This window comes from Stegodyphus dumicola, chromosome X1 (genome assembly GCF_044657685.1).
Source record: "Stegodyphus dumicola isolate Sdum_Otavi_A_Nest chromosome X1, ASM4465768v1".
Lineage (NCBI taxonomy): Eukaryota > Metazoa > Arthropoda > Arachnida > Araneae > Eresidae > Stegodyphus > Stegodyphus dumicola.
This window is the reverse complement of record NC_140780.1, coordinates 252,845,963-252,872,685: the sequence shown is the minus strand read 5'-3', so window position 1 is coordinate 252,872,685 and position 26,723 is coordinate 252,845,963. Positions and strand designations below refer to the sequence as shown.

The following is a 26,723-nucleotide window of genomic DNA, read 5'->3' as shown; positions in this document are numbered from 1 at the left end:
TTTATATTAGAAATAGAAACAAATTATAACTCATGAACCCATTCAAAAGATAACCATATATATGGCAGTGAATCCCCAAAAATATTCCTCAAAATGCTAATTCAAACTCAAAATGACAGTCGTAAAAACAGACAGAAATTTCAGATGATTAAAATTAAGGACCTTCTGCTGATTTTGGCCAAAATTAAGGACTTTTAAGAACCAAAAATCTAAGGACTTTTAAGGACTCTTAAGGACCGTATGAACCCGTCTTGTACTATCCTGCGGCCAGTTGCATTACCTTCTTGGCACGACATCCTGGGGCCATTTTCCAACAAGAAAATGCCAGACCACATACCGCTCGCATACCTCTGGACTGTCTGCGCGGTTCATACTCTTCCTTCCAGACATGCTCGACTGGTGGCATACCGCGCAGACAGTCCAGAGGTATGCGAGCGGTATGTGGTCTGGCATTCACCAATCGAGCATGTCTGGGATATAGTAGGCCTCCAGATCCCGGCACCACACAAATATTGCAGATTTGGAGTGACAACTGATGAATGCCTGGAAGAATGTGTCGCACAATGACATTAGGAACCTCTATCACTCCTTGTCTCAACGAATTCAAGCAAGCAATGCCGCCAAGGGCGGTTCTACCAACTGCTAATTTAAACACTCAATGGGCTATTGTGAGCCGTGAACAAGTACTATGAGCTTGATTTTTAATCATTTTATTATCTGTGTATGAGCTATACACATATTCAATTTCATCAAAAACAACCACTTCCTTCGTGGTGCTTCGATTTTTTTTCGCAAAAGAATGTATTTACAGCATATTCACTTGAAAATGCTACTCAAAAGAGTAATTATTATAATTTTAATTAAAAAAATCTGATGTGTACACCACATGACTTCCTTTCCGGAATATTAAATTATACGCACTTTTTCTTGCATTTCATTGAAACTTATTGGATTGAATTAAATCTATTTCATTGATAGCACATAAACCACAATAGAATAAATGCACTCTTTAAAACTCACTATATTTGTTTACCATAGCGACACTCTGGTGCTAGGTTCACTTAACAGCATTATATTTCGTCCATATTATAACTCAGAATGCATATAAATTTACATCATTTGAAGAATTATCTAATCGTTGCCACATGTTCTATTCAAATACTATAATAAATCTAAAATGACGTACAAAAGAAATTAAGCCAACAAAACAAAAAAGAAACATTTTTTCACAGACGATTCAGTATTTCTCATTCAGTTAATTCAGTTCTCACTTCCCGACAAGGCAAAAATACATAAAAACTCAAAATATCTCTATAAAAAATTACAAACTAAATCTGAAACACTTATTTCGTGGAATAAATTCCAAAACGGATTAAGCATGATTTAATTTGGAATAATAAAAGAAGGCGTTATCTTTCTTGTTGCGAAGCTTGGTTTCTATAGATTAGTAACAAATTCGCTATTTTGCCAAGTTTGAAATGTAAACAAACATGCCCGCAATCGCAAAATTCATTAGGCTTAGCTGCACTTAAACAACTTTTAAATTGTTAATAACTCCAAAAATATTGCATGCAGATTTACTAAAGGCATAAAAACCTTAACCGGAAGATAAGAACAACATATTTCAATCATTTTTAAAGCAAAAAATGCAGAATTCACAAACGTATAAGAATAAAGAAACTGAGCTCACTGAGCCGAGTAACAGAGTAGATATATATATATATATACACATATATTTATATACTTTTGGTGCAGCCTATTGCAACCAAAATACGAGGTGCACATCTACATACAAAATTTCATTGTTCTGAAGTCACTCATTTTTGAGTTATATGAGATGCATATGCACAGATGCCACAAAACACTCTCTTCAGAATTCATTTTAAACCAGTTTTATAATCTTTTTGGGTGAAAAGAGTCCTTTATTCTGTCCTTACTTGCAGATGTCGTGCAAAAACATCATTAAATTGCATTGGATAGCAGTCAAAATCGATATTTTCATTGAAATATGATACTTCCTTTTTACTTCATACAAGGAAGTAAAAATTAGGCACAACTCTCAATTTTTTGCTTTATTTTTTAACGTTTTTCTTTTTAAGCTGAATGTTTGATTTAAAAATAGATGACGCAGCAAATCTCTTCTTCTGATTGAAATCAGGAAAAATTGTGGTTGGCTAAAACTGCCAGATTTGGGTAGTGGTGGAAAAATAAAGGTAAGGTTCAATAGAAAAAGACTGAAAACTCCACTTAACTGGCAGCCAGAGGTTAGAGGGAGGAAAAGCAATGCTCGCTCAGCATATTTTTAAATGAGTGCAATTTTAGAATTCTCAGTCCTTTTGAAATCAGAATATAATCTCTAAGACCAGCAATTCACAGACTGAAATAATCTCTCTCTGGTTATTTTACTTATACCCTTCTCATAACATATACAATGATTACATATGTAGAAACAAAACTACTCTAGTACCTAGCATAGATTAATATATAATACCTTAATTTCTGGCAAACTCAGCTCTTTTTCCAAAGTATACGCATCATTTCCATCTAGAACCAAAAAATATTTAAGCTTCCAATAGCATACAAACATAAAACACTGATTAAAAACTTAAAAATCACACACACACACACACACACATATATGTATACTAAAATGAATAATAAATTAAATATACTAAAAAAACTAAAATACTCACTCGAAGCTGAGATCAGTTTAGTAGCAAGTATACAAAAGAGAAAAATAGCTTTTTATATCCTTTCCCTTATTACCCAAAATTTGATACACTAAATTATGAGAGAAAAATAATCAAAAGTAATTCAAGAAAAGCAAAACAAGTTGTTACATATCTTGTAATATCCATTCACTCTCATTTCTTCTGTGGCACTTTCTTTTGCTTTATTGTATTCTACAGTAAATTTGTTTGCATTGATATTTTAAGTCAAATTTGAAACACAAGTTTATTGTGTTTTTCAGTTATGTCAGGGATGAGCTGAATTAATGAATAATTAGTCACTTTTCAAGAAAAATTACAGAATTTTGTTAATATTTGACATTATGCATAATTCATTGTATACATCAGAAACATGGTTATACTATTACATTATCATGTGGCACTAAACACCTAAAGAACATTATGAGATATGAAATTTATTAATTTATTTTTAAACACCAGAGGTGCTCGAAACTCACTTTATGTCTGTATCAGTTTTTGTGTCTGAATCACATTTTAAACTGTTGCCATCAAAGGTTATCACAATGAATTATCAAAAAAAAAAAATAATGAAGAATCTGTATGTATGTAAAATATAAAATATTAAGTAAAATTAATACACTTAACTTCTAAGAGTCTGTTTACTAAATTTCTGAAACTTGAGGATACAAGCTATTTGTTCTAACTTGAATTTTAATTTTTGTATATTTATTTGTATTACAAGTACATGATGTAAAAGAATTTTTACCATCATCACCAAAACTAAATTGAAACGTTCATTATATACTACAATACTAAAAGCCAGTTATCTTTTATAAGGAACAGAGGTTTTATGTGTAATGGGCTTTAAGCACCCCACAGCCATCAGCAGGTAGTCACACTGGTTCGCTAGTACACTGGACCTGCCAATTTTGTCAAAGTTTATTATTATATTGTATTTTGTTTGTTTTTATATATTTAGTATTCCATTGTTCTACAATAACAGAACCCGATTTTGTTTTATACTGCGTAAAACACAATTTTATTATTATACACAAGAAATATACATATAGAATACAAGAAATATTTTGATTTTATATTGATTATAACACATGGTTTTACAAGACTTTAAACTGATTGTCATATTTATGACACATTTTCAAGATTCTTCTCAAGAACTCTGAGCATTCTTAATGATTGATACTCCACACTTCAGGACATTTGGAAAAAAATGTTTCAACAATATTTCAAGATATTTACGAACTTACCTCTCAGATTCTTTCAAATTGGAATTAATTCCATTTCCAAATTATACTTTGAAATTACTTTTCAATATATTTTTCTGTATTCAAATATCAGAAAGTTCATGAAACAAATGACGAGGCATATTGAAACCTAAGCACAATTTCCTTGAAGAATTTCATTTGCTTTCTCTTTGCAATTGTAAATATTCAACAAAATTTCTCTTCCTTTGTTTTGCAATAATAGCTTTTCTGGACTGCGTCATTTCTAGATCAATCCAACCTGCATAGCTTGCATGACGCTGCTGAGGTACCTAACTCAAAAACTAAAGATTTCGAGAATTGAAACCTTTCTAATCTAAACCAAAACCTTCTTTTGGTGAGCCTCCGTATTGGACATATGTGCACTTTTAGCTTCAGCTTTCCTGCAGTCAAGATACTACTTTGTTTCGTTTCATCAGATTTCTTTTCTTGAGACATTGCAATAGATTTTGATCTTGTCTCTGCATGAAATTTTAAAATTACTTACTTCACGGTAATGAAAAAGTTTAGTATACATTATTAACAAAATACCATTAAATAAACTCAAAAAATTTTAAAGTAATAAAATGAAGACTTCATGGTAATAAAAGATGTTTAGTATACATTATTAACAAAATACCATTAAATGAACTCAAAAAATTTATAAGTTAATACAATTAAATTTCAGAAATGTTTTACTAAATTTAGATGCAAGATTTGAAATTTGTTGCACAGTTCTCAATTTTAAATCTCTCTTAAAAAAAAAAAAAAAAAAAAAAAAAAAAAAAAAAAAGGAAGATTTAATTTAGCTGATAAAATAGCTAAAACTTATTAAACATTAACACAAAAACATTTTTCTGCACACTGAAAATAGAAGTAGACAAAATATCAGCCTGAGGACCTTGAACCACTTGTGAATACATTATGATGAATGATTTTTGTTTTACTTACAAGTGCAATGATTACTAGATGTAATGCAGAGGAAGATTGTAAAAGCACCAGAAAGCCATAGCATAATGATTTTTAAAAATTTTTTTATACCTCAAACTGATAAAGCAAACAGAGTGAAGTAGCATCTCGACTACAGGTCAGCTGAAGTTAAAAGTCTGCAATTATCCAATATGGAGGCTCACCAGGAGAAAGTTTTGGTTAGATTAGAAAGGTTTCAGTTCTCAAAATTTTGAATTCAGATTCCGAGTTAGCTACGTCATCTGCGTTATGCAAGCCATGCAAGATAGACTGACCTAGAAATGATGCAGTCCAGAAAAGCTATTACAGTACAAAGTTCGAAATCCAGGCGTCTATTATCCGGAATGATCTAAAATCCGGGCCTCAAAACCTCCAACAACGTTTTTCTTGTAGGCTTTAAGCATGCACATTTGATTCCCCCCCTCTGCACATAACAAAACATCTGCAGAGTCCTGATTTTTAATTTTACTTCGACACTAAATAAAATACCTTGTTCCTGAAGAAACAATCATTTTAGCATAAAATTTGTACAATCAGTAATTTGGCTCCATTGCTGCATATCTGCTTTGGCACACATCTCAAACCAAAACGTTCCACATAGATACATCATTGATCTGACAGCAACTTGGCGAATCATTATTTATTATACTTTCCTTTCATCACCACATCTTTATGAGAACATGACAGCTTGAGTAATGACTCACGTAGCGATGCTTAAACAATTTTTTTATGTTAGTAATTGAATAATAAACGAGAATGGTACCTTTTATGTTGATACTACACTTGACGATGATTACAGATTTAAGTTAAATGTGCTAAAAATGTTGACGAGGAAAAATTTACCAAAAATTTCTTTCCATATGCTAAAAATAGATTTTGTTGATGATACTCATAGACTTAAAGATTACATTTAGGACTATTTGAATTAAGAATAACTGATTTGTTATTTACTTAAACCCAGAACCAGCGCCAGGGCTAGTATGGCCACACCGAGTCGCAGAATTTAGGACCTACAGAGACTGCATCAGGCGGTAAGATATCTAGCGCCACCCATCAATAAGGCTTAAGTATATGTGGGAACTTATTTATTCATATCTCTGATAAGTCTTAAGCATATGCAAAAAATAGACATAAATATAATAAATAACTAAACTAATACAATTCAGGTTTAATTGTCTCAGTGCGCGACAGATGCAAGATAAAATTTAACAGAACAACTTCTTGTTAGTTGCTAAGCTCACGATGCATAGCCAAATATGTATAATGAAGGATAGCTAAATTTGATGACGATAGCCGCTAATTTTAAAGGTGTTTGGATATCGCAAAACAAAGGTGAAATTTTCCAATTAATGGATTTTGTAAAGAAATGTGGAGAAGCAGTAATAAATGAAGATGATATAAAAGAAGTTTCTCATTGTGATAACAATGCTTCTCAATCATCAATCAATTAATAAATGGCAAAATCTATAGTATGGTTCTAGATCCAGAAAATACCGCTACCGATAGTGATGAAAGTGACAGAGAAGTTACTGAAAATGAGAAAATTTCGATTGACAAGTTAGTCGGAATTCTCAATACAGCAGTTACAGGACTTCAACAATGTAACTCAACAAGAGATTATGTCCGTCTGCAGAATTAAAGAGAAAGTATTAGCACACACACACACACACACACACACAAAAAGAATCAACTTAAACAACTTACATTGAAAGAAATGTTTAATAAGGTAAACAAATAAATATTAAGCTTTTTTTTGTAAATTTTGATAACCTTTAGATCATAAATACTTCATTATTTCATAAATCACGATTTCATATTTTCATGCCATCTTACTAGATTTAAACTGATGATCTAATATCCGGAAAATTCCAAAATCCGGAATCGCCATTTGTACTGTATTACTATTTTTAGACTAGAGATGTGGAATTTAGGCGTTAAGGTAGTTTAAGTTATAATTTTGATTTACATCATTTTTATCACACACATATATACAGGGTGTATCAATACACGGTGACGAACTTTCAGGACAGATAGAGTACACATAGCAATGCATGGTTGGAAATGCTTTCCTGGTATAGTAGTGATGACACAAATCACGAGATAGGAAGGATACAAAGAGGGTGAGAAAACATGTTTATTATACTTAGTACAGCAAAAACCAAGAAATAAGAATGAAAGCAGACAACAATTCTCATCAAAGAAGGTGTTCGAAATAACGACCCCGGGCATGACTCAGGAACCATGTGTCATGCACATTCCATGCACTGGAGATGTGACGCCTGCATCACAGTCTGGCGCCGTAATTTTGAACACCTCCTTTAATGACAATTGTTGTCTGTTTTTGTTCCTATTTCTCGGTTTCTGCTGTACTAAGCACAATAAACATGTTTTCTCACCCTGTTTGTATCATTCCTTTCTTGTGATTTGTGTCATCACTTCCGTGACAGGAAAGCGTTCCCGACCATGCATTGCTATGTGATTTCCCATCACCTAGGTGTACTCCATCTCTCCTAAAAGCTTGTCACCGCTTTACACACACACACACATATATATATAGGTAATGCATAAACAATATACATACAGACACAATTTGAAGCTTATTTTTCTTTGTGTAAAAAAATAGTATAGCAATTTCATGGCACGAACATTCTTGCATAGCCAATGAAAAAATTGTGATAATTATTTAGAGTATAACAGAGTTTTATTTTTTCCCCCTGGATGCTGGGGGAAAAATGAAGATTTCAGCTTTAGGTCTAAGCATGAAATTTTCTAATGAAATCTTTAAATGTAATATTTTATTGACTGAGAAATGCAGTCACAGACAGCTGTTAAAGTAAAAGAGTCATGACTTATTTGTGCATTATTATACAGACAAGAACAAATGAAAATATGCATCTGAATGTACACCTAGATGTTATTACTTCATTCTTTAAAATTAGAAATAGTTATAACAATTAAGTAATGATCTTGAGAAAATCTAAAAGATTCATAAGCAGCTATGTTCAGAATGAAAATGGGTAATCTAAGAGAGAAAGGGTACACAGAGCTCTAAATAAAATCCAGGAACTATATTACCCATGTAAATAATTTTAGAAAAATATAAGGACATAGGAAACTTAACACTTAGATTTTAAGTGGTAGACTGCAATAAACTAATTCATAGAGAAAGCGTTTTAAATTCTTACTGCTCATTAAATAATTTCCCTTTTGTGGGATTTTCCAAACTTTTACTTGGCCACTATCATCAGCTGAAAACAGTTTTTTTCCATCAGGATTCCAACAAAGAGTATTTATTGAATGATTGTGAGCTTCTAGTTCTTTTAAAAGCTCAGTAGATTGCTTAAATGCCCAGATCCGGATAACATGGTCAAAACAAGCTGTAGCTAAAATATTTTCTTCAGAAGGGTGAAATTTTGCAGAATACACAAAAGAAGGATGTATAAATGAATTTACTGTGCTCCACGACTTTGTATTCCACATTCTAAATAAATAAAAAAATTCTTGATTAAAAACATTTTGTAATACAATGAAAACAAAATTTCTAGGCAATTCAGACTCTTATTCTCTTTTTAGAAAGACCATGCAATCTTAATTAATAGGATGTATTTCCTTTTATAATTTGAAATAACTAAAACTATCAAGGACATTAATTTTTAATAAGTTAATTGTGTGGGAACTAAGGTGCACAGAAAACTTAAATTAAATGAAAATAGAAAACTAATTTTTTGAAAGCACCTTTTACATAAAATGTTTCTCTTATTTAATACTTTAAACAAATGCTTTATATTTTGACATAATATACATTCTAACATAAGGAAAAATAATTTTAAAATCTTACTTTACACTGTAGTCTCCAGATGCACTTAAAATAAAGCTATCCTTTTGAGACCAATCCAAATCATAAATTACTTGGGTATGAGCCAGTTTTCTTAGAAGCAGCTTTCCAGACGGTATCTAGAAATAATTATAAGGAATTGTATTTGCCCCTTAAAGCCATAGTTATGAAAGTATGCAAATGAAAGTCTTTATAAACAGCTTATATTAAATAAAATAAGCTGTACACATGGATTATTAAAATATAAAAATTACATGCACAAAAATGTTACAAGCTACAAACCATACATTACATGCAAAACACAACAAACAAATAAAAACTCTAAGCACAGCACAAAACAGTCACATTCATCAATAAGGAAGTTACAATATTCCTGTTTAAAAGATGAAGTCAGTTTCTTAGACAAAATCTGACCAAAATAAACCCCTTTTCCATTAAAACAAGGCATCATAACACGAAAATGTTATTTAAATACTTGGTGGAGTGCGAGGCAAAATAATAGTTTTGGATACATTTATATACCCCAAAGTATACATACATTTTTGTAATTCTATAGAGATAGAAAAACATTTTCAGAGATTTTTTTCAGTCTTAGTAGAATTACAGAAAACAAACAACACAAATCTTGCTCTTAACACCACAAAGGGATTTTAACGTTCACGATATACTACTTTGGATAAAAATTATGAAATAAAAATATCACACAAACAGATAAAACTTTAAACATCTATAATTTCTAATCATTCATTAACCAAAACTTCCTCACATGTATGTGTTCACACAGGGCTACCATAAAAGATTCATTCATTTTCAAAATGGCACACATTCAAAAGTATTACATGTACAAATACAAGTCACATATGACAAATAACGGCAAGCTCATCAAAATTCTGAACAGTCTACTAATGTTCTACATCTACTCCCCACGTCACATGACACATGCCCAGGCAGTAGTGGAACTTCTTCCACACATTTGGTAGCATCATACTGTTGATGGGTATCGCTACAGCACAAATTTGCTCCCTGAGCTCATCTAAAGTTTTTGGTAGTGGGGGTACATAAACAATGTCCTTAATGTGCCCCAAAGGAAGAAATCAAGAATAAAAAGCTTGCAGTCTCCTTTTGCGAACATCATGTATATTATGTCTGTTGTAAAATTTGATCAGAATTCTTCTGCTAGTTATTTATGTAATGTATTCCAATACCAAGAATAAATATATTCATATATTCTAAAATTGAGTGCAATTTTTTTTAATGTAACATACAAGTAATAGCAACCTCAAGAATGCCACTAACATCAAATTAATCAGGAAATTACGCGAAAAGAGCCAGAAAACTAAGTTATCAAAACAAAAACCTTTATTAATTTTAACTGCGTTTTATTTTTCATCAAATTACCTGAACATATGTCAGATGTGAAGTGAGTGAAAGTAAATACAAGTACTATGCAAATGAATAAAAGTAAGTACTGTATGCTCAGTAATGCTGGCTCAAGATACCAGCAACATGCACAGTTGCCCAGGGTGCACTCCCCCCCAATACAAATTTAAAATAAGGAAAACAAATTTTGGTCAATCTGACATTTTTAACACTCTTCTGTCTAAGCCTGAGTGTCACTTGGGTTTAGCTTATGACACCACAAGCTACAGTATTTTTTATTACCCCTTTTTCTTCAGATACTAACATTTTACTTCAACAACATATAGAGATGGCGGCACTGACTGAGCTAGAATCAGCCTTTTGTTGTTTATTTTTGCGAATGTTCTTGTGTTTCATGTTTTCAGCCATTTATGAAGATGTACCATAGTGTTTTCATTTGTTTTTTGTAGGCACTTCAGATTTATTTAATTTGTTCTACTCTTGTGAATTTTCCCTTTTGTGAAGTGCCTCCAAAAAATTTTTCTGGCTATTGTAACAAAAAAAGGTGTCTTCAACCAGAAGCAGTAGTCAAGAAACACCGAAATGTATCAATTGTTTTCAGTCCTAAGTGAAAATGTGGGAACAATGTAGATCAACTTCTTTAGCTACATACAAAAGTCTAGATCTGACACGAGTTTACACTATGATTTACACTGTGAGGTCACACCCACTAAAAATACTGTACTTTTTGCAGAAACTAACAACTCCAAGTGTGAATTAAAAATCGAGATCCCAACTGTAATCCAACTGAAGGCTTAGTCTTAAGAAATAATTTCATACTCCCAGCCTGGAATTCAGGCAATATTGCTGTAAATTTGAAAATTCGACCAGAATGAATGTCAATTACAAAGATCCGGCATACTGGCCACATGAACCATCAAGAGATTAAAGTGATTACATCATTATAAATGGGCCACATCGAGTTATAAACAGCCCAGATTTCCAAAAGATGCAAATAAATTAAGTTTCTCTGGCACAATGATGTATCTGGAAATAAACAATGATAAGAATTTTCTTAGGTGACTTATTTATTCAGAGAGCAGGTACAATTTTTTTTTTTTTGCTTTTGTTGCAGAATGTTTCCCAGTAAGTGAATAGTACAAAAATTTGAAACTAATGACTGGAAAAGCATGGTCATGAATACTTACAGTTACATTAAAAACTACCTGGAATCTAGAGAATCACAAAGAATGTCTAAAGAAATGGTTTGAAACATCACTGCTATTACAGACTAATAAAATTATTGATAAGGAGCTTCAGTCACAAGTAGGTTAAAAGAAAAAGGGTGCATTAGTGTAAAGTTTCAGAGCATTTAATGAGTATCACTCAGTATTTAACTGAATGCAATTTGATTTTACAGGAATTTCAGATCAATTATTTACACCATACAGTGAGAATATTTTAGGTTTTGTTGAGGTACTTGGAAAATTTCATTTAACAATGAGTCAACGTTAACATCATGTTATGTCTAAAGAAGCTTACATTCACTATTGAGGTAAAAATATTCAGAATGAAATAATCAATTTCTTGGGAAATTATGTTCAGTAAACTATACTTACGCTAGAACAGCAAAATATTTGTCTTATTTTAGACTCGACACATGATACGTCATCATGTGAAGCAGATACAATTTTTAGATGTAGAAGACATTGCAATAAAGGAATATTTTGTTATCTATAAACCTGCTATAGAAGCTACAGATCAAGGATTATATGAAGGTATACTTAATTTTCTGAGAGCATTACAGAATTACAAAGACCAGGACTAAGATCATGGTTCAAATATGAAAGGAAAAAAATAAAGGGGTTCATGCACAGATCATGAAAGAAAATCCACTGGCCTTTTATACAGCAAGTGGATGTCTAGCCTAAACTTAGTGGTTGGTGAAAGTGCAACAAGTTGCCTAGAATATATTCTTTTTTGGGTACTGCACAGCAAATCTATGTTTCCTTTTCCGCCTCTGTTGACAATGGCATGCAGTGAAAAAACATATTAACTGCCTCACTGCAACGCCTTTATGCAAGACCAGATAAATGATAGTGCAGAAGAGATTAAGTGAAAATCATTAAAATTGAAATTATGGAAATTTGAGAAGCTCTTTATGAACTTTCAGAAATGCCTCCTCTGATCCTGTAGTGTAACATGAAGCAGAGACTCTTGTAACACAAATAGAAGGTTACAGTTTTCTAGTGATGATAAATGTTTGGAATGGTATCATCGCCAGGGTAAATGAGATCAGCAAAACTATGCAGAACATCCCTGTGGGACTATGAACTGTAGTTTCATTGGAAAATGGTGTAACTGATTACTTGATTGATTAATGTCCAAGAACAGTTAGAAAGTTTCCAGGGGATTTTTAAAGGACTTAGAAGATCTCCCAGATAATAAATTCCAAGTAGTATGTAAAGGTTTAGAGAATAAGTTAAGGTACTAAGAAAATAGTGATATTAATGGATTTGATGGTCAGAAAAAGAGTTAGCGAGTATTTGATGCAGAGCCCATTTTTAGAAGTAAAATAATAAGAAAAAGAAAGAGGCTGTTTGAATATGAGTGCACTGATGAAGTTCAAATGCAGATGACCTGAAAAAAACATTTAAACATCATAAGTTGTTCTAAGTAATAATGGACAGAGCTATCATTTTTTTAATCATTGATTTGGACAGTTAAAAAGTTTCCAGGGATTTTTAAAGGACTTTAAAGATCTCCCACATAATAAATCCAAGTAGTATGTAAAGGTTTAGAGAGTAAGTTAAGGTACCAAGGAAAAAGTGATATTATTGGTTTTGATGACTTGACCAAACTAGATACAACCAAAGAATCCAGAATCTTTCCAGAAGATGTATAGCTTCCGACAGAAGTCAATACCTACTGGTGAGACGCTTTAGTAAACAAAACCTCTAAAAATACATTTATGGTCATCCATGTCTCGAGAGAGAGTGACTTCTTTGGCAATTTTATCTATAGTAAATAATAATATTGCAAATACAATAAATGAAAAAAATGCTATAAAAAGATCTAATGATCTAAAGGCTAGAAACAAAATGTTTAAGTAGGCTGATTTTTCCTACCATGTAGATACTGGCTAAGAAAAACAATATTCATTGCATGAAAAAAAAATCTAGATGTCATGTAATAGTTTCTCAATTCGGTACACATATTGTAAGCCCCTCCCGATAACAGTAAGCTTGGATCCAAAAACCAAACAAAAGTCAGGATTCCTTATTTTAAGTCAAGATTCCACATAACTAGTAGAAGTTGGTATGAACACTCTACTGCCAGAAATTCCCTCATCTCCACTACTACGATCAGAGTATATCTTCAAAGAAGATTGTGGGATCTCATTGATAGTCTCCAGGTCTAACTACTTGATGCAAGCCGGATTCTCAGTATTTTTCTTCATACTAATCAAAAGGGTCTTACGAAAATGAATCCCACCAAGTTTCAAATCAACTCAAAAAAAGGAACAACAAACAAGAAATTTTCAAAACAAGAATGAGGTTCCATGTTTATAGAGGGAAATCCGAGTGTTTTAGCATATGAAAAGGGGCTGAGCTTTTTCAAACGTTGGTTATCTGTCCAAGTATGGAGATAGGCAGAGGTTTTATGTTGATCATTGCAACTAGAGAGCTTGTTATAGTATTTTGAGAGAAGATAACTCTTTCTGAATGAAAGAGGAGGCAAGTTACTTTCATAGAAAAAATTTGGATTTATGGAGATTATCTACTTTTGCTGAACAATCTAGGATAAATAACAACAACAAAAATATAAACTCGCTTTTTTTAGTTTTTTTCCTCATGAAAATTTTTATGATTATACTTAACCAAGCTACCAAAATTCAACTTGAAGCAACCATAGGGTCAGCTCTGATGCCCAGTCACAGATATGGCTCCCCAAACCACCTACCCAAACCATCTTTGCTGCAAAAGATATAAAATACTGTTTTGTCTTCTTTGTATATTAAATATTGAGCTCCCTTACAGTCAGGCTCTAAACAGAAACATGACTACATCAAACAAAATATATTTTTTTCAGTCATTGCATACTCACAGTGCATCAGCATCTATTCTTTAAAGATGACATGCTGTTACAGAGCACATACCATTAGTTCAAAAGATGCCTAGAGTTGATGAAGGCCATTACACAGATTTTGAGTTAAAAATGGCATCTTATTGTAGGTGGATTATATTCAGTTTTCTCTTTCTCCTTGTAGTTTTTTCTTGTAGCAAATATTGAAAAAATTGCTTTCAGTCTCCATCTCCATATGATAATTTCAGAACTTGAGTGCTTCACCTGCAACTATTTCAGACTTCCCCACTTTTAGCTAAATGCTGTTACTAATTAATATCAGGTTTTGGTTTGGCAAAACATATGAGGGCTATCTGCCTAAGTGGAGGAATGCCTTTGTGAGATATTTTTTAGGGGAACTGGTTCATGTTTACATTACACAAAGAAATAATCATTAAAATGCTCATGCAGCCACCCATCTGCTGGGATATTGAACCCAGACTGAACTACCAGTGCTCAACAAATATTTCATTCGGCTGCTGTCGAGCTCTCTAAAATGCTAGGAACAGAAAACAAATGGCTTAGTGCATAATTATTGGCTAGCACAGATAACACTAGGATAATTCACTTCAATATGTGATTCTGAATGTCAGAGTCACTTGCATTATAATGAATAATGATTGTGATTCAGTCACATTTTGAGTGCATTTATCAAACTTTGCTATGTCTGGACTTAGCATCTGGACTTTTGCTATGTCTTAGCATCTGGACTATGCTTGTCTGGACATTTCATCATGTTTTCAATGTCCATTAATTGTTTTGAGTAAAGCATTCGTTAAATTATAAAGAATTTAAGAAAAAAAAATTGTAATTTGGAAGATTTTAATGTAATACTTCTGAATAATCCAATTTATAGGGAGCAAAAATAAAAATACTTACTTCATACACAGATAGATAAAACTGATTTAGATTGCCACTTCCAGTAGCTAATATTCTGTAAGAGGAAAAAACAAATGCAATGATTAAAAGGCACCTAATGGCATTACTATACAAATGACAATTCCTGCAGGAATAGATCTTCCTCACCATTCTTCTACTTTTTAATTCAGTTATTATGAAAATGAATTTTATTCTTTTTATTGAATAAATGAAGCATGTCATCACAGAATAAATATGAACCTTTTTTGTAAAATAATACAATAAATTAGTTTAAATTATGTGCAGAACTACTTTCCAAAAATAAAAGCAACTTCTTTGAAATTCCACCCCTATTATTAAGAACAAATGTTAAAAAAACTGAACATTATGAGTTTTAAATGAAAGTAGACTACAACTCAAAATTGCAAGAAAACATCTTTGCAAGAAACACTAAGTTCATAATACACTGTTTCTTTTATGCATTGCCTAAATACAGCAATGCAGTGGTAGCTTAAGAAAACTGTGACATAAATTTCTCTAGAGGGTGGTGCATTTAAATCACCAAAGCGCTGCGGTTGAGGGCTTGAACAGATTAGCTAAAGATTCTCCCCTTGAAGGATTCAATCAAAACCTTAAGGATTAAAATTTCATAAAAGCTACTTAAAAGGGAAAGAAAAACACACATTATGCCTGCAAGATAGTTCAACACTGCATTGTTTTAGATTTATCAAAAAGCTTAACTGTTAGTGTCATGCAAGCATACACAATACAACTGAGAAAGAATGGCCTCCTCTGTTTTCCTTTTCCCTTGTTCAGTGTGGATCCAATTAAACAATGTATGGAACAGCTTTGCTCACCTGCCTTATGATGAGAAGTTGATGTTTAGAAATGAAAACCTCTTTACTAGTATGATGTTAGTGCATATCATTGAAAAAATGGATACAGCTCTGAATAATTATGTGTCCCCAGGAAGCCTTACACTAGGTATTGCAAAGGCATTTGATCTACAAGCTGATAGATGTGCACTTCAACAGAGAAATTATCCTCATCATCAGGTTTTTCATTAACAATAAAAATTTCAGAGTTCGTATAAGAAATTCATATTGGGGAACTTCAAAGATTTATTCATGAGCCAATGCTACACTTAATGAGTTCTCAACTTTTAGTGGACACTCCAACAGTGTAGACCTTTTGCTATAGAGATGATACAGATCTCATCATCATTTCATTGAACCCAAATCCTGCTCTGAAAACTGCTTCTTTAACATCAGAAAGTGATTTTTGTAGGGGTTTGAAAACTTTTATTTCAGCACTCTTACGAAGCTTTATTTTAGAGCTACGGTCAACTTATATAAAGATATTGGCATCTCCGTGATGGGGTATTATTAAAAAAGCATCCATCAAGCATGCAGTACAAAGTCTGAGATCCGGAATTGTCAGGACTTCATCTATTTCACAAATTTCTACATTTTAAATCATCAGTTTAAATCTAGTAAATGATATGTAAACATTGGATCACTGGTGCTTTGCTTATTGTTTAGGTCAGCTCAAAGAATGCCAAGCCCCTAAGAAGGTTGATGCCAGATCCAGTGCAGCACAAATTTCAGAATTTAGAGGAGCACCAAACAGCGCAATAAGAGGTGGCAAAATTTTTAGAATTCAGGAGAATTTAGAAAAGTTATTGGGCAGCAGAATTGAGTGGTGAAAATTTTTTTAGAATTTAGGGAATTACCAGGCAACTTAACACCCGTAGAGATTACACCAGGCACCAAAATATGTAGCACCAGCCCTGACCACGCCAAACACTTAAGGGCTGGCTGAAAGTATCATCATGGCCAGCATCAAAACAATGCCAATTAAGGTAATGTTTCTGGCTACTGTCCACGTTCCAAGCCAGCTAGTGTTTGGAAATGACATGGAGAAATCTCAGTTAATGTGGAAAAAAGGTCGCAATTATTGCACACCTTTCTTTTTTTTAGCAATACATTCTCCATTCCAAGATTTTATGAGGGGGATTTTTTTTGTATTATTTTATGTATCTATTAATTTTTTGTCTGATGGTCCGAAGGTCCAAATATCCGATCATTCCAGCTACTGAATGTATGGATTTTGTACTTGCATGTAATTAAACTATGTTGACAGTTTTACATAAATTAGTAATTAAACTATGTTGACAGTTTTACATAAATTAAAGTCATATATAATTATTATGATTATAAATTAATATTTAAGTATTACAATCAGTAATTAATTTTTCTTTTCTACTCATGATATTTCATTATAGAAATTTTTGAATGTAAAACAATTTGCATAACATAAAATAAATGCTAAAAATGAAAAGAATTCATATTAACACACAGAGTTTAGAACAGTCAATTTAACAATTCAGAACTTATTCATCAGATCACAGAAGATCACTCACAGTAGTATGAAATATGCAAATGTGTCAAATGATAGAAGGATTTAAAATTATTTACCTGCCAAAATTACTGAATTTTAGAATTTGACAAACATTTACTGTCTCCAGGGACACAGAAACTTTTGTAGGTATTTTACACAGTTCTCCTTTCTTCCTAGACCATTTTATTTCCTTTTCATTGTCCATAACTGACATGCTAAATCATAAAATAAAAAATTAAAAAAAATCCAATTTATTAAAAACCTTTTATATGGTATAATGCAGTCTGTAAACTTAATACAGCAAATTTGAAAACTAATAGGGTGACAAATTATGCACATACACACACACCTATATATGTGTGTGTGCGAACCTCTAATGGTAAACACATCCAGAAAATAACCACCTTTGAAAACAATGAATAATATACATAAGTCTTGATAATTAAGTTACTAATCAAGAAGATAACTGTTATCTGACTAAGAACACCAAATTATTAGATGGCCATTGCAATGTCTAATTTCAGATCAACTAATATATGTTATGCACTAAGTAAATTAGTTATATCACAATTTTTTTTCTATATGAGCAAAATTACATTTTTAATCAAAAAGAAAAGTTAACAAAAATTTAGAGGCAAATTTTTTTTGCACCTGAAAAGAGAGATGTGTCTGTATGATCACAGTTTCATTCAAAACCTATGCCACTTCATGGTGGCTTCTATGACTGATTTTAAAATCGGTACTTTTTTTTGACCCCCAACAAGAATGAACTATTTCCGAATCATAAAGTTAGCCTTTTTTAGAACAGTTAATTCACCGTATAAGCTTGGCATATGTGTAAGTATATATGATACAGCACTCCAATGAACGACTCATTGTATTGTAACATGTTTTATGTTTTTCATTTTCTGTTTCATTAGTTGGGAATATTTAACAAATCAAATTTCCCATAGTAACCATGTACCATAAGATATTAATACTATTTTATGTGCTACTATGGTTAGTTAATCACAGCTTTTAGATCTCAGAATTATCAATTCAATTAAACTTGAATGCCAAGTTTACACGACTACTTTGATAGTACTTGTTAATTCAGTAGACTACATAGATGGAGTAATTAAAAAAATATGTTTGGTGGATTTAATCTCATATATAAAAACAGCATAAAACACTGTAGATGAGAATATAAATTTTTTTTAAAGAAAACCAATTTGCAATAAGGCATAAGTACAAGAAATAAATTTTAGTCTTGATAAAATATGAAATCAAAAAGCTAGGTAAAGAATTTGACACTGACATAAAAACATTAATAAGTAGAAAATGATTGGTATGAAGACATTTTTTTAAAGATGCCAGAAATTGCTTCTATTTTTTTAATACAGAACATGAAAAAATTTGGGGTATTCCCTTAAATGAAACTTTTAAATTTGTTAAATAAGCTAAAACAGTCAGTTCAGTATCTAGGAAATATCAAGATGGTTAAGTTAAATTCCAAGTTCTCATGAAGTACAAATTACTTTAGGAAAGGAAATGACAAAATGTAGACCAAAAGACAAAATGTAGGTGCAAACAGACTTACTTAACGAGCAATAAATGAATGTTTTTGAAATTATAAAATGTAATTTATAATGTCAAAATTTTGCGAAACCCAATTAAAAAAATTTAGTGTCTTAAAATATTATTCATTTACAGTATTTCAGAAAATTTACTCTTATAGAAATCTTTTTTTAAAATTTAGTTTTACTTCTGCATTATGCACAACATATTTATGCATTTATTAGTTTCATCAATATTTAAAGTATTGATACACCAAAACAACCACATACTCCACTGCCATTTTAAATTTTCTTGGAATGGTTTATTTATACATGCATCTAAAGGCTGAACTAATGGTGTTAATCCACCTGGAATAACCTGCCACATCTGTATTACACTCTTTTAAAATAATTTCTTCATATTAGCCGTTAAATAAGATCTGAACATGTCCCAGGGTAAAACTTCTTCTGGATTATTTAAGGCAAAAGGACACTTTTACAAAATATTTCTTACCCACAATTTCCCACCGTTTTAACTCATCCATCCTTTTTCGTCAACATGAATGAACATACCATTTGGGAAATTACATTTTGGCATCATCTTTTTTTTAAAAAAAAAAAAAAAACTAACCATGGGTTTTAATTTTGAACTGTCTGCTAAACAGGAAAGCACTATGTTGAAGTAAAAATTTTCTAACCTGTTGTTTTTATGTGAACCGTGTCTGTTCCTTTCACATCAATTGTTTTACTTCCTATCACTTTAAACATTACTAGGAGTTTCATCCATATTTCCAGTAGTGACAGTAAATACTTTTTTGCCTTCATAGGTCAACACATACTTCAATTTTCGGAAGCCTTAGCGAAACTTTTGTTTTTATCATAGAACTATATTATTCCGTGCCATAATTCTACTACAACAATTCAAAGTTGCTTCAAAGGTTTAGCATTGATTTCTATTCTTTTTGGTCCACTTTAAAGCAAATAAATGCATACTATTTCTTGTTAAAATTGATCCATTCTAGCGCTTTTCTAGGACCCCTGTTCGCTACACTTTCTTCTAGGAAAGGCCATTTCATTACTCTTTTATGGAAAGCACATTTATTTTTTCAGCAACACCAAATATCCTTTCTGCAGCACGATTTCCCTTTTCTTCCGCAAAATGAATTGCTTTGCATTTGATACTGTGTTTATTTCTTTTTGCGGGAGCCATATTTGCTACTAAAAGAAACACTAGATCAGCTGTATTTCAACTAAAGCAAATGGATAGCCTTCAAATTTCACTTCAAAATCATTGCTTCAAATGGCTGCAGAAAAAGAAAACTTCCAACTCCTACTAACTACACAAACATCTAATTCCTCATAGTATTCTTTTGGACACTTGCATCAAATTCAATCCACCCTGTCTGCATTGAATTTACCCCCCCCACACACATACTGTTCTCCTTATCGTTTGTCAATTTGGTATACTATTGTTTCAAAGGTTAGGACAAATCTTTAAATAAGTTATCTTAAAAGATAACAGTATTGCACATTTATCTTTAAGGTTTCTTCATGAAGAAATAGGTGAACATTACACAGCGAATATACCTAAAAATTAAAAAATTTAGCTTGAAATTATAAATGTGTTATACACCAGTGTGCGTTATTATGCCAAAAAATATGGTTTATATATATATATATACACGCACACAGCGTATTTTCCGAACCCTCTTCGCGGTACACATACACACACATATATTATGCACTCATATACTTGGTTTCTTTATTGAGCACATTTTATATGGTAATTTAACGTTTCCTTATCATGAAGTTGATCTAATTTTGAATATATAACTACTTACTGCATTTGTATATGTTTCTTTAATTTAGTATTTTGTAGAAGTCTGAGTGGACTGATGTTTAAATTGTAAGGCCACTTCAAGTAGAGCCAGAGAGTTGGACAGAAATATCCATATCGAGGCTTGGCTGTATTTTAGAAGTTTTCAGAAAATGGGTTTTTGAAGTCCAATGAGAGACTTTTTTTGGAGGGTTCCCTAAGTGATAACTCTATCCCTTAAGCAAAGATATAAATATGAGACTTCATGGAAGCATGACCTCAATGAGCAGCAGTACAAAGAAACTGTCTGCTCAGTGATTATTGCTTTAGAAAAGAAAGTGTCCAGTGAACATATATTGACAAAACTATAGCTCTTTGGACATTTTTATAAACTTACAGTAAGAAACACCATTATACAGAGTTTATGTGCTATTTACAAGATATTTTTTATTATTCATTTTTGCTATGAAAAAATATTACAACTGATCCAACTACTTAATTTTTGGAGATACAAAATAAGTTGTAATGAAGAAAGAGAGAAGGATAACTTGAAAGTTAATTGAAGGCAAATTTCAGCCATATATTGACAATGATGGAAAAAAAAAATAGACAAGTGGGTGGTTCCATGAAATGCATAGAGTTTTCTTCTTTTTAAAACTAATGTCAATATGAGGTAAAGTTTTCAAAATACGGAGAAGTCAAAGATGCTTCAGAAGATATCTTGATAGGACATTTCTCTCATAACTGAGATTTTCCATATGCATTGATTTTCTACAAAACACATTTCCCATCACGCTATTGTTAAATTTTCCTGCTTGACTTTTAGATGTTAATATAAGTATCACAACAAGAAGCTCCTAGTTACTTGCATATGATTATAAAATATTAAATAATGGACATCCATACCTGATACTCTTAAGTAAATAAATGAAAAATTATATTTTTGACCTTTCCAAAACACAGAATGTTACACATAGAGAATTTAATGCACAGCTTAGATTAATTTGGAGTGCACTATTATTTTCTAGCTATATAAATTATAAAAATGTGTAAATACTTAAAATAAAAAAGTACTAAAGTTATAATAAGCATAAAAAATTACACTCACTACAAATTTATAATTATATAAAAATGTAAAAGTGTTTCTTGCTATGCAAATTATAAAAAAATATATATATAAGTGTATTAATTATTACATTAATGACTCACAGCAAAATTGCAACCTTTGAAAGACAAGGCCATTCAGCTCTTTTTCATCACGTCACCATGAAAAGTGTTAAGAAATCTATTGTATTAGTTGGCCGTGAGTTATTTATTTACTCTGAATGAATGGAATACATTTTTTTTTCGCACTCTTCATGCTGACATTGCAATACAGCAGTATGGCCTTTCTCCATGTGCCTGTGTTTTTTCAATGAAATCTTAATCATACTCATAGTGATATAAAAAAGTTATGAGTTCCTTAGTTACACAAACAAATGATATATTTTTGATTGTGAAAGGAAATCATATTTTTGATTGTGAAACTAAATCAGATGAGTACTTGAATACAGCAAAGAACACAAGGGCTATTAGCCTGGAAGAAGAAGGCATTTGTAAAACTGGATCACATTTACATTATACAGTACAAAGTCCATAATCCGGACTCGTCGGGACTTTGTCGTTTCCGGATTATAGATCATCAATTTAAATCTGGTAAGATGGCATGTAGAAATGATACAATTAAAAATATGAAATTGTATTTATGAAATAAAGAACAATTATGATCTAAAGGGTATCAAAATTTACAAAAAAAGCTTAATATTTATTTGTTTACTTTATTAAACATTTCTTTCAATGTAAGTTGTTTAAGGTGCTTCCTCAAGAAATTCAAAAAGTTCCTTTTTCTTTTGTCATATATAGTGGACTTTCCAATGCCATACTTCTCGCATAATGTTGAGACGGATAGGCCTTTATCCATTTTTTTCAGTAATTCCACTTTTTGTTTAATGGACATCAAAACATGCTTTCGCTTTGTAGATCCTTTGGCAGCTCCAGAATTGGAAACTCTTTTTGACATAATCGAAAGTTCAAGCTTAATTTTTATAAAATTGTTCTAACAGTCTGCAAAAAATAATAAGCCGGATCCAATTAGAAGATTAAGAAACAGCACAATCTGCAACATTAACTGAAATGCCTAGATAATTTTAGCCTAGCTCATACCATCCGTTATACATTAAACGTGCATGCATAAACACATTATGCGCATGTGTAAATGAATTACGCGTAAATGCATTATGCGCATGTGTAAATGCATTATGCGTTTACACATGCGCATAAAGTTTGTAGCTTTGAGGTCCGGATTATAGATCATTCTGGATTACAGACTTTGTACTGTACATGGAAAAATGAACATGAGATCACCCATGGAGCTAGTTTGTTTCTTGGGTTTTGAGCCTGGTTCAAATTACCAGCATTAAGTGAAAAAAAATCAGATTTTGGTTATTAAGAAAATTAATATGGACCCAATATGAATTATTATGAATTAAAAGGTTTAATATATCCATATTTAGAACATAGAAGATGTTACAGCCAGAATTCTTAAACTAAGATGTTTTTATAGAGAATCCTTACACTACTGCTTCTAATGTCATCCTTTCATGCATTTAAGGTAACAAACCAAAGTTAACATAAAACCTATGAGTATGAGAATGTATTATGAACTTATTCAAAGTATGAGAATAAAAAAAAAAAAAAAAAAAAAAAAAAAAAAAGACGTTATATTTTACTTTCAGATTTATAAATCAAGAATATTAATCATCTGAATGACATGGTCAGTTTAATTCAGCCATACACTTTACTTCTACTTTGTAATAACCAGTTGTTCTCTAATGTTATTTAATGGCCTAAAAGTATTTTTTATTATTTGTGAGCTTTGAAATGAAGTTGAATAAACTGAATAATGTAAGTTATAAAAACTAAGTAAATACAACAATGCGTATAATACAGTACCAATAATTCTACTCAGACAGATAAGCATATTAAGGTTAATTGATTAAAGCTAAGAATAGAAACATTATCTGCCGAAAGGAAGGGATGGTTTCTTGTAGGTCCTTTTAAGGGGAACTGACACATGTTCATGTTATCCATACAGTAAACTATGCAAACACCTATGCAACTAGCTCATTTACAGGCATTTGAAAAAGGGTTGGATGACTAATATTAGTTGCTTAACAACTGGTGGGCAAGAGGGTTAAATAAAAGTATTTTATAGTTTCATTTCCAGTAACATTAGTAAGTGGAGCTGATTTCTCTGGAAGAAAAAAAATTCATGCACAGAAATTATCATAGGATAAAAATTTTAATAATCATTTTATTGTTAATTTATACACAATTAACAAGTAAAATATTTTTCTTGTAGCATAAAAAAAATTCATTTTATTTAGTAGCTAATAAAAATAAAGTTATCTTTATACCTTTGAAAGGCATCTTGTGCATGTACTGCAATATCTGTATTTCCTTCAGTAAGATGGTCTGCTTTAGTTGTACCTACTTCCTGGAATAAAATATTTGCAACATTTATTTAATGTACAGATTAAAACGCTTAAACTATAAATTAAGCATGAAAGCAAAATGAAAAGGTATAGCTTTACAGTTACGGAAAAGGAATTTGCATTTATTTAGTAAATTTATTGTTAAAAGTATCATTAATTAACATTCTATTACATTTCTCTTTTTCTTATTAACATAAGTAAGTTCACTTTGCATGCCCCATTTTATTCCTACAAATTAACAATAATGGCAACAACAATAAATAAATAAATATATAAAGCATTTGTGAATAATTTATAGCAACCTAGAAAGGCAAAATACACATTTAAGGTGTGGTGTCTTTAACAGGTCAAAATATGCTAAAAACTTTTAATACTTTAAAGCTGAATATATTTAGGACTAAGTGTTTTGGGCTACGATTAGGAAACTCTGCACAAATATTCTGACATTCTTTATATTGCATTTGCTACCTTTATGTTTCAGATACTAAAATATTGTTAAAAAATAAATAAAGCATATAAATAAAGCACGGCATTATGGATATAGAAATAATTACTTTTGGCTAATATTTTATTTATAATTAAACTGACCTGCTTTAAAAATAATCAAATAATACTCTGAGAATGCAACATTGACTATTCTTTTCATATAAAATTAAATGTAATTTCTGACTTTTTTACACAATATGGATAATAGTGATTTTATACTCATATACGGTTTATAGTCAACATTTCTTGCAGTTCTGATCAATGGTTTCAAAAAATCACATCCACAAATATGAAAATCATAATGTTAACAAATATTAACTTAAAGATCTGTGGGGGTTTTACCTTTCCCCTCATATTTCTTCATCATTGACACTGACGCAACATCTTGATTTCTCCTTCTAGCGCATGTGGCTAAGAACCTCGACTCTGCAGGATAACAAAAAAGAATTTTTCTCTTCTGTTTCACAAGTTTGTGCACACACTCTGTTCATCGCTCAGATTAATGTCACTCTAATGCTATATATGTATTTTGATTGATTAAAACAATTTCTTCTTTACAAATTGGTGTTTAATAACTATCTAAAAACCCCAAACTGGAGACTCAGATGTGATCTGAGCACGCAACCTTCTAATATGCTTCACCATATCTTGATGAGCATGTTCAAGGAGTTTTTAAGAGATTAAAAAAAAACATAATTTGACTGTCAACCTTCCTAAATGCACATTTACCTCAGAATACACAAAATTTTTTGGTCACATTATTGAACGGAATCAAATAGAATCATTCCTTTACCATAAAAAATTTAAATTATTAAAGATTTTCTACAACACAAAACTGTTAATGAACTAAGACATTTTGGGGGAATTCTTAATTTCTACAGGAGATTTTAAATCATGCCACTAAAGCTCAACTTCCTTTAAATGCTATGTTGGGAAGCCGTAAGAAAAATGGCAAAACACCCTTTGATTGGTCAATAAACAGTGAAATACAGGGTTAAACAGAAGGGCTACCACACTCCTTTGTGTGACGCCTCACCGATGCAATTCTTGTAAGGGATGTTTAAAACTAGCAATGTGGACGAAATGAATTTTTAATCACATTTATAGCTTTCTAAAGCAGTATCAAAGTCAAACTGACGACTTACAGGCTGCATGCATTTAACATAAATTAACTAACATTATTATAACAAGAATTTGAAGAAAAATATTTAAGATTTTAATGGTCTGGAGTGCAGTTTTACATTACATTCATTACCAAAAATGAATGTAACTCTTTGGAAAATACAGAAATAGAACTAATTAATTTACACTATGATATAAATCTTGTTCAAACATTTTAAGATACAAATTTGATGAGTTTTTATTATTAGTATTTGTCTTAAGTTACGAATTTTTGCAATACTTTTTTTTTGAGTACATTTACATGCCTTTTTTTATTCTGTAGTTGAAAATTAAGAAGTCTAAGAAAAGAACCAGACTGCCAATAAGTATCTAAAATTTGTGATGATACCCTTCACTAATTTCCATCCAAGATTACAAACTTCATAAAGATCGAAACATCATGAGGTGATGTAGCTGAAAGGTGTAGTAAAAAGAAAAGATGTTTACAATAATTTACATACAAATACTTTTTCTGTTTAGCGTCATAAAAAAATCTAATAAATAAAAGAAAAAGACTAGGTTGTCATAATTTATTCTCAAGTTTTGGCCTTCTTGGGAAGCTTTAGTACAATTCTTTTTCGTTTAAATATTAAAGTTACTTAGTAGTTCAATATATTACTATTATTTGAATAAATGCAGGCTGAAAATTTTAATATTTAGCTGTCTGTTTGAATTCCAAATTATGACCAGCAGAAAT

The 26,723-nt window shown here is 31.3% G+C and overlaps 1 protein-coding gene across 3 annotated transcripts in view; it reads right to left on the bottom strand.

Moving 5' to 3' along the window:
- LOC118199607 (jouberin-like) overlaps positions 1–26,723 on the bottom strand; it is a 91,906-nt gene that overhangs the window by 27,133 nt on the left and 38,050 nt on the right. For all 3 annotated transcript variants that reach the window (XR_015038469.1, XM_085807488.1, XM_085807490.1), the window contains 6 exons: positions 24,302–24,381; positions 17,573–17,710; positions 15,117–15,171; positions 8,757–8,872; positions 8,104–8,399; positions 2,492–2,544 (listed from right to left, as the gene is read on the bottom strand). Coding sequence is in view for 2 of the 3 variants with exons in the window: in XM_085807488.1 (XP_085663614.1) it covers positions 2,492–2,544; positions 8,104–8,399; positions 8,757–8,872; positions 15,117–15,171; positions 17,573–17,710; positions 24,302–24,381 (738 nt within the window). In the remaining variant the exon portion in view is untranslated. The remainder of the gene's footprint in view (positions 1–2,491; positions 2,545–8,103; positions 8,400–8,756; positions 8,873–15,116; positions 15,172–17,572; positions 17,711–24,301; positions 24,382–26,723) is intronic.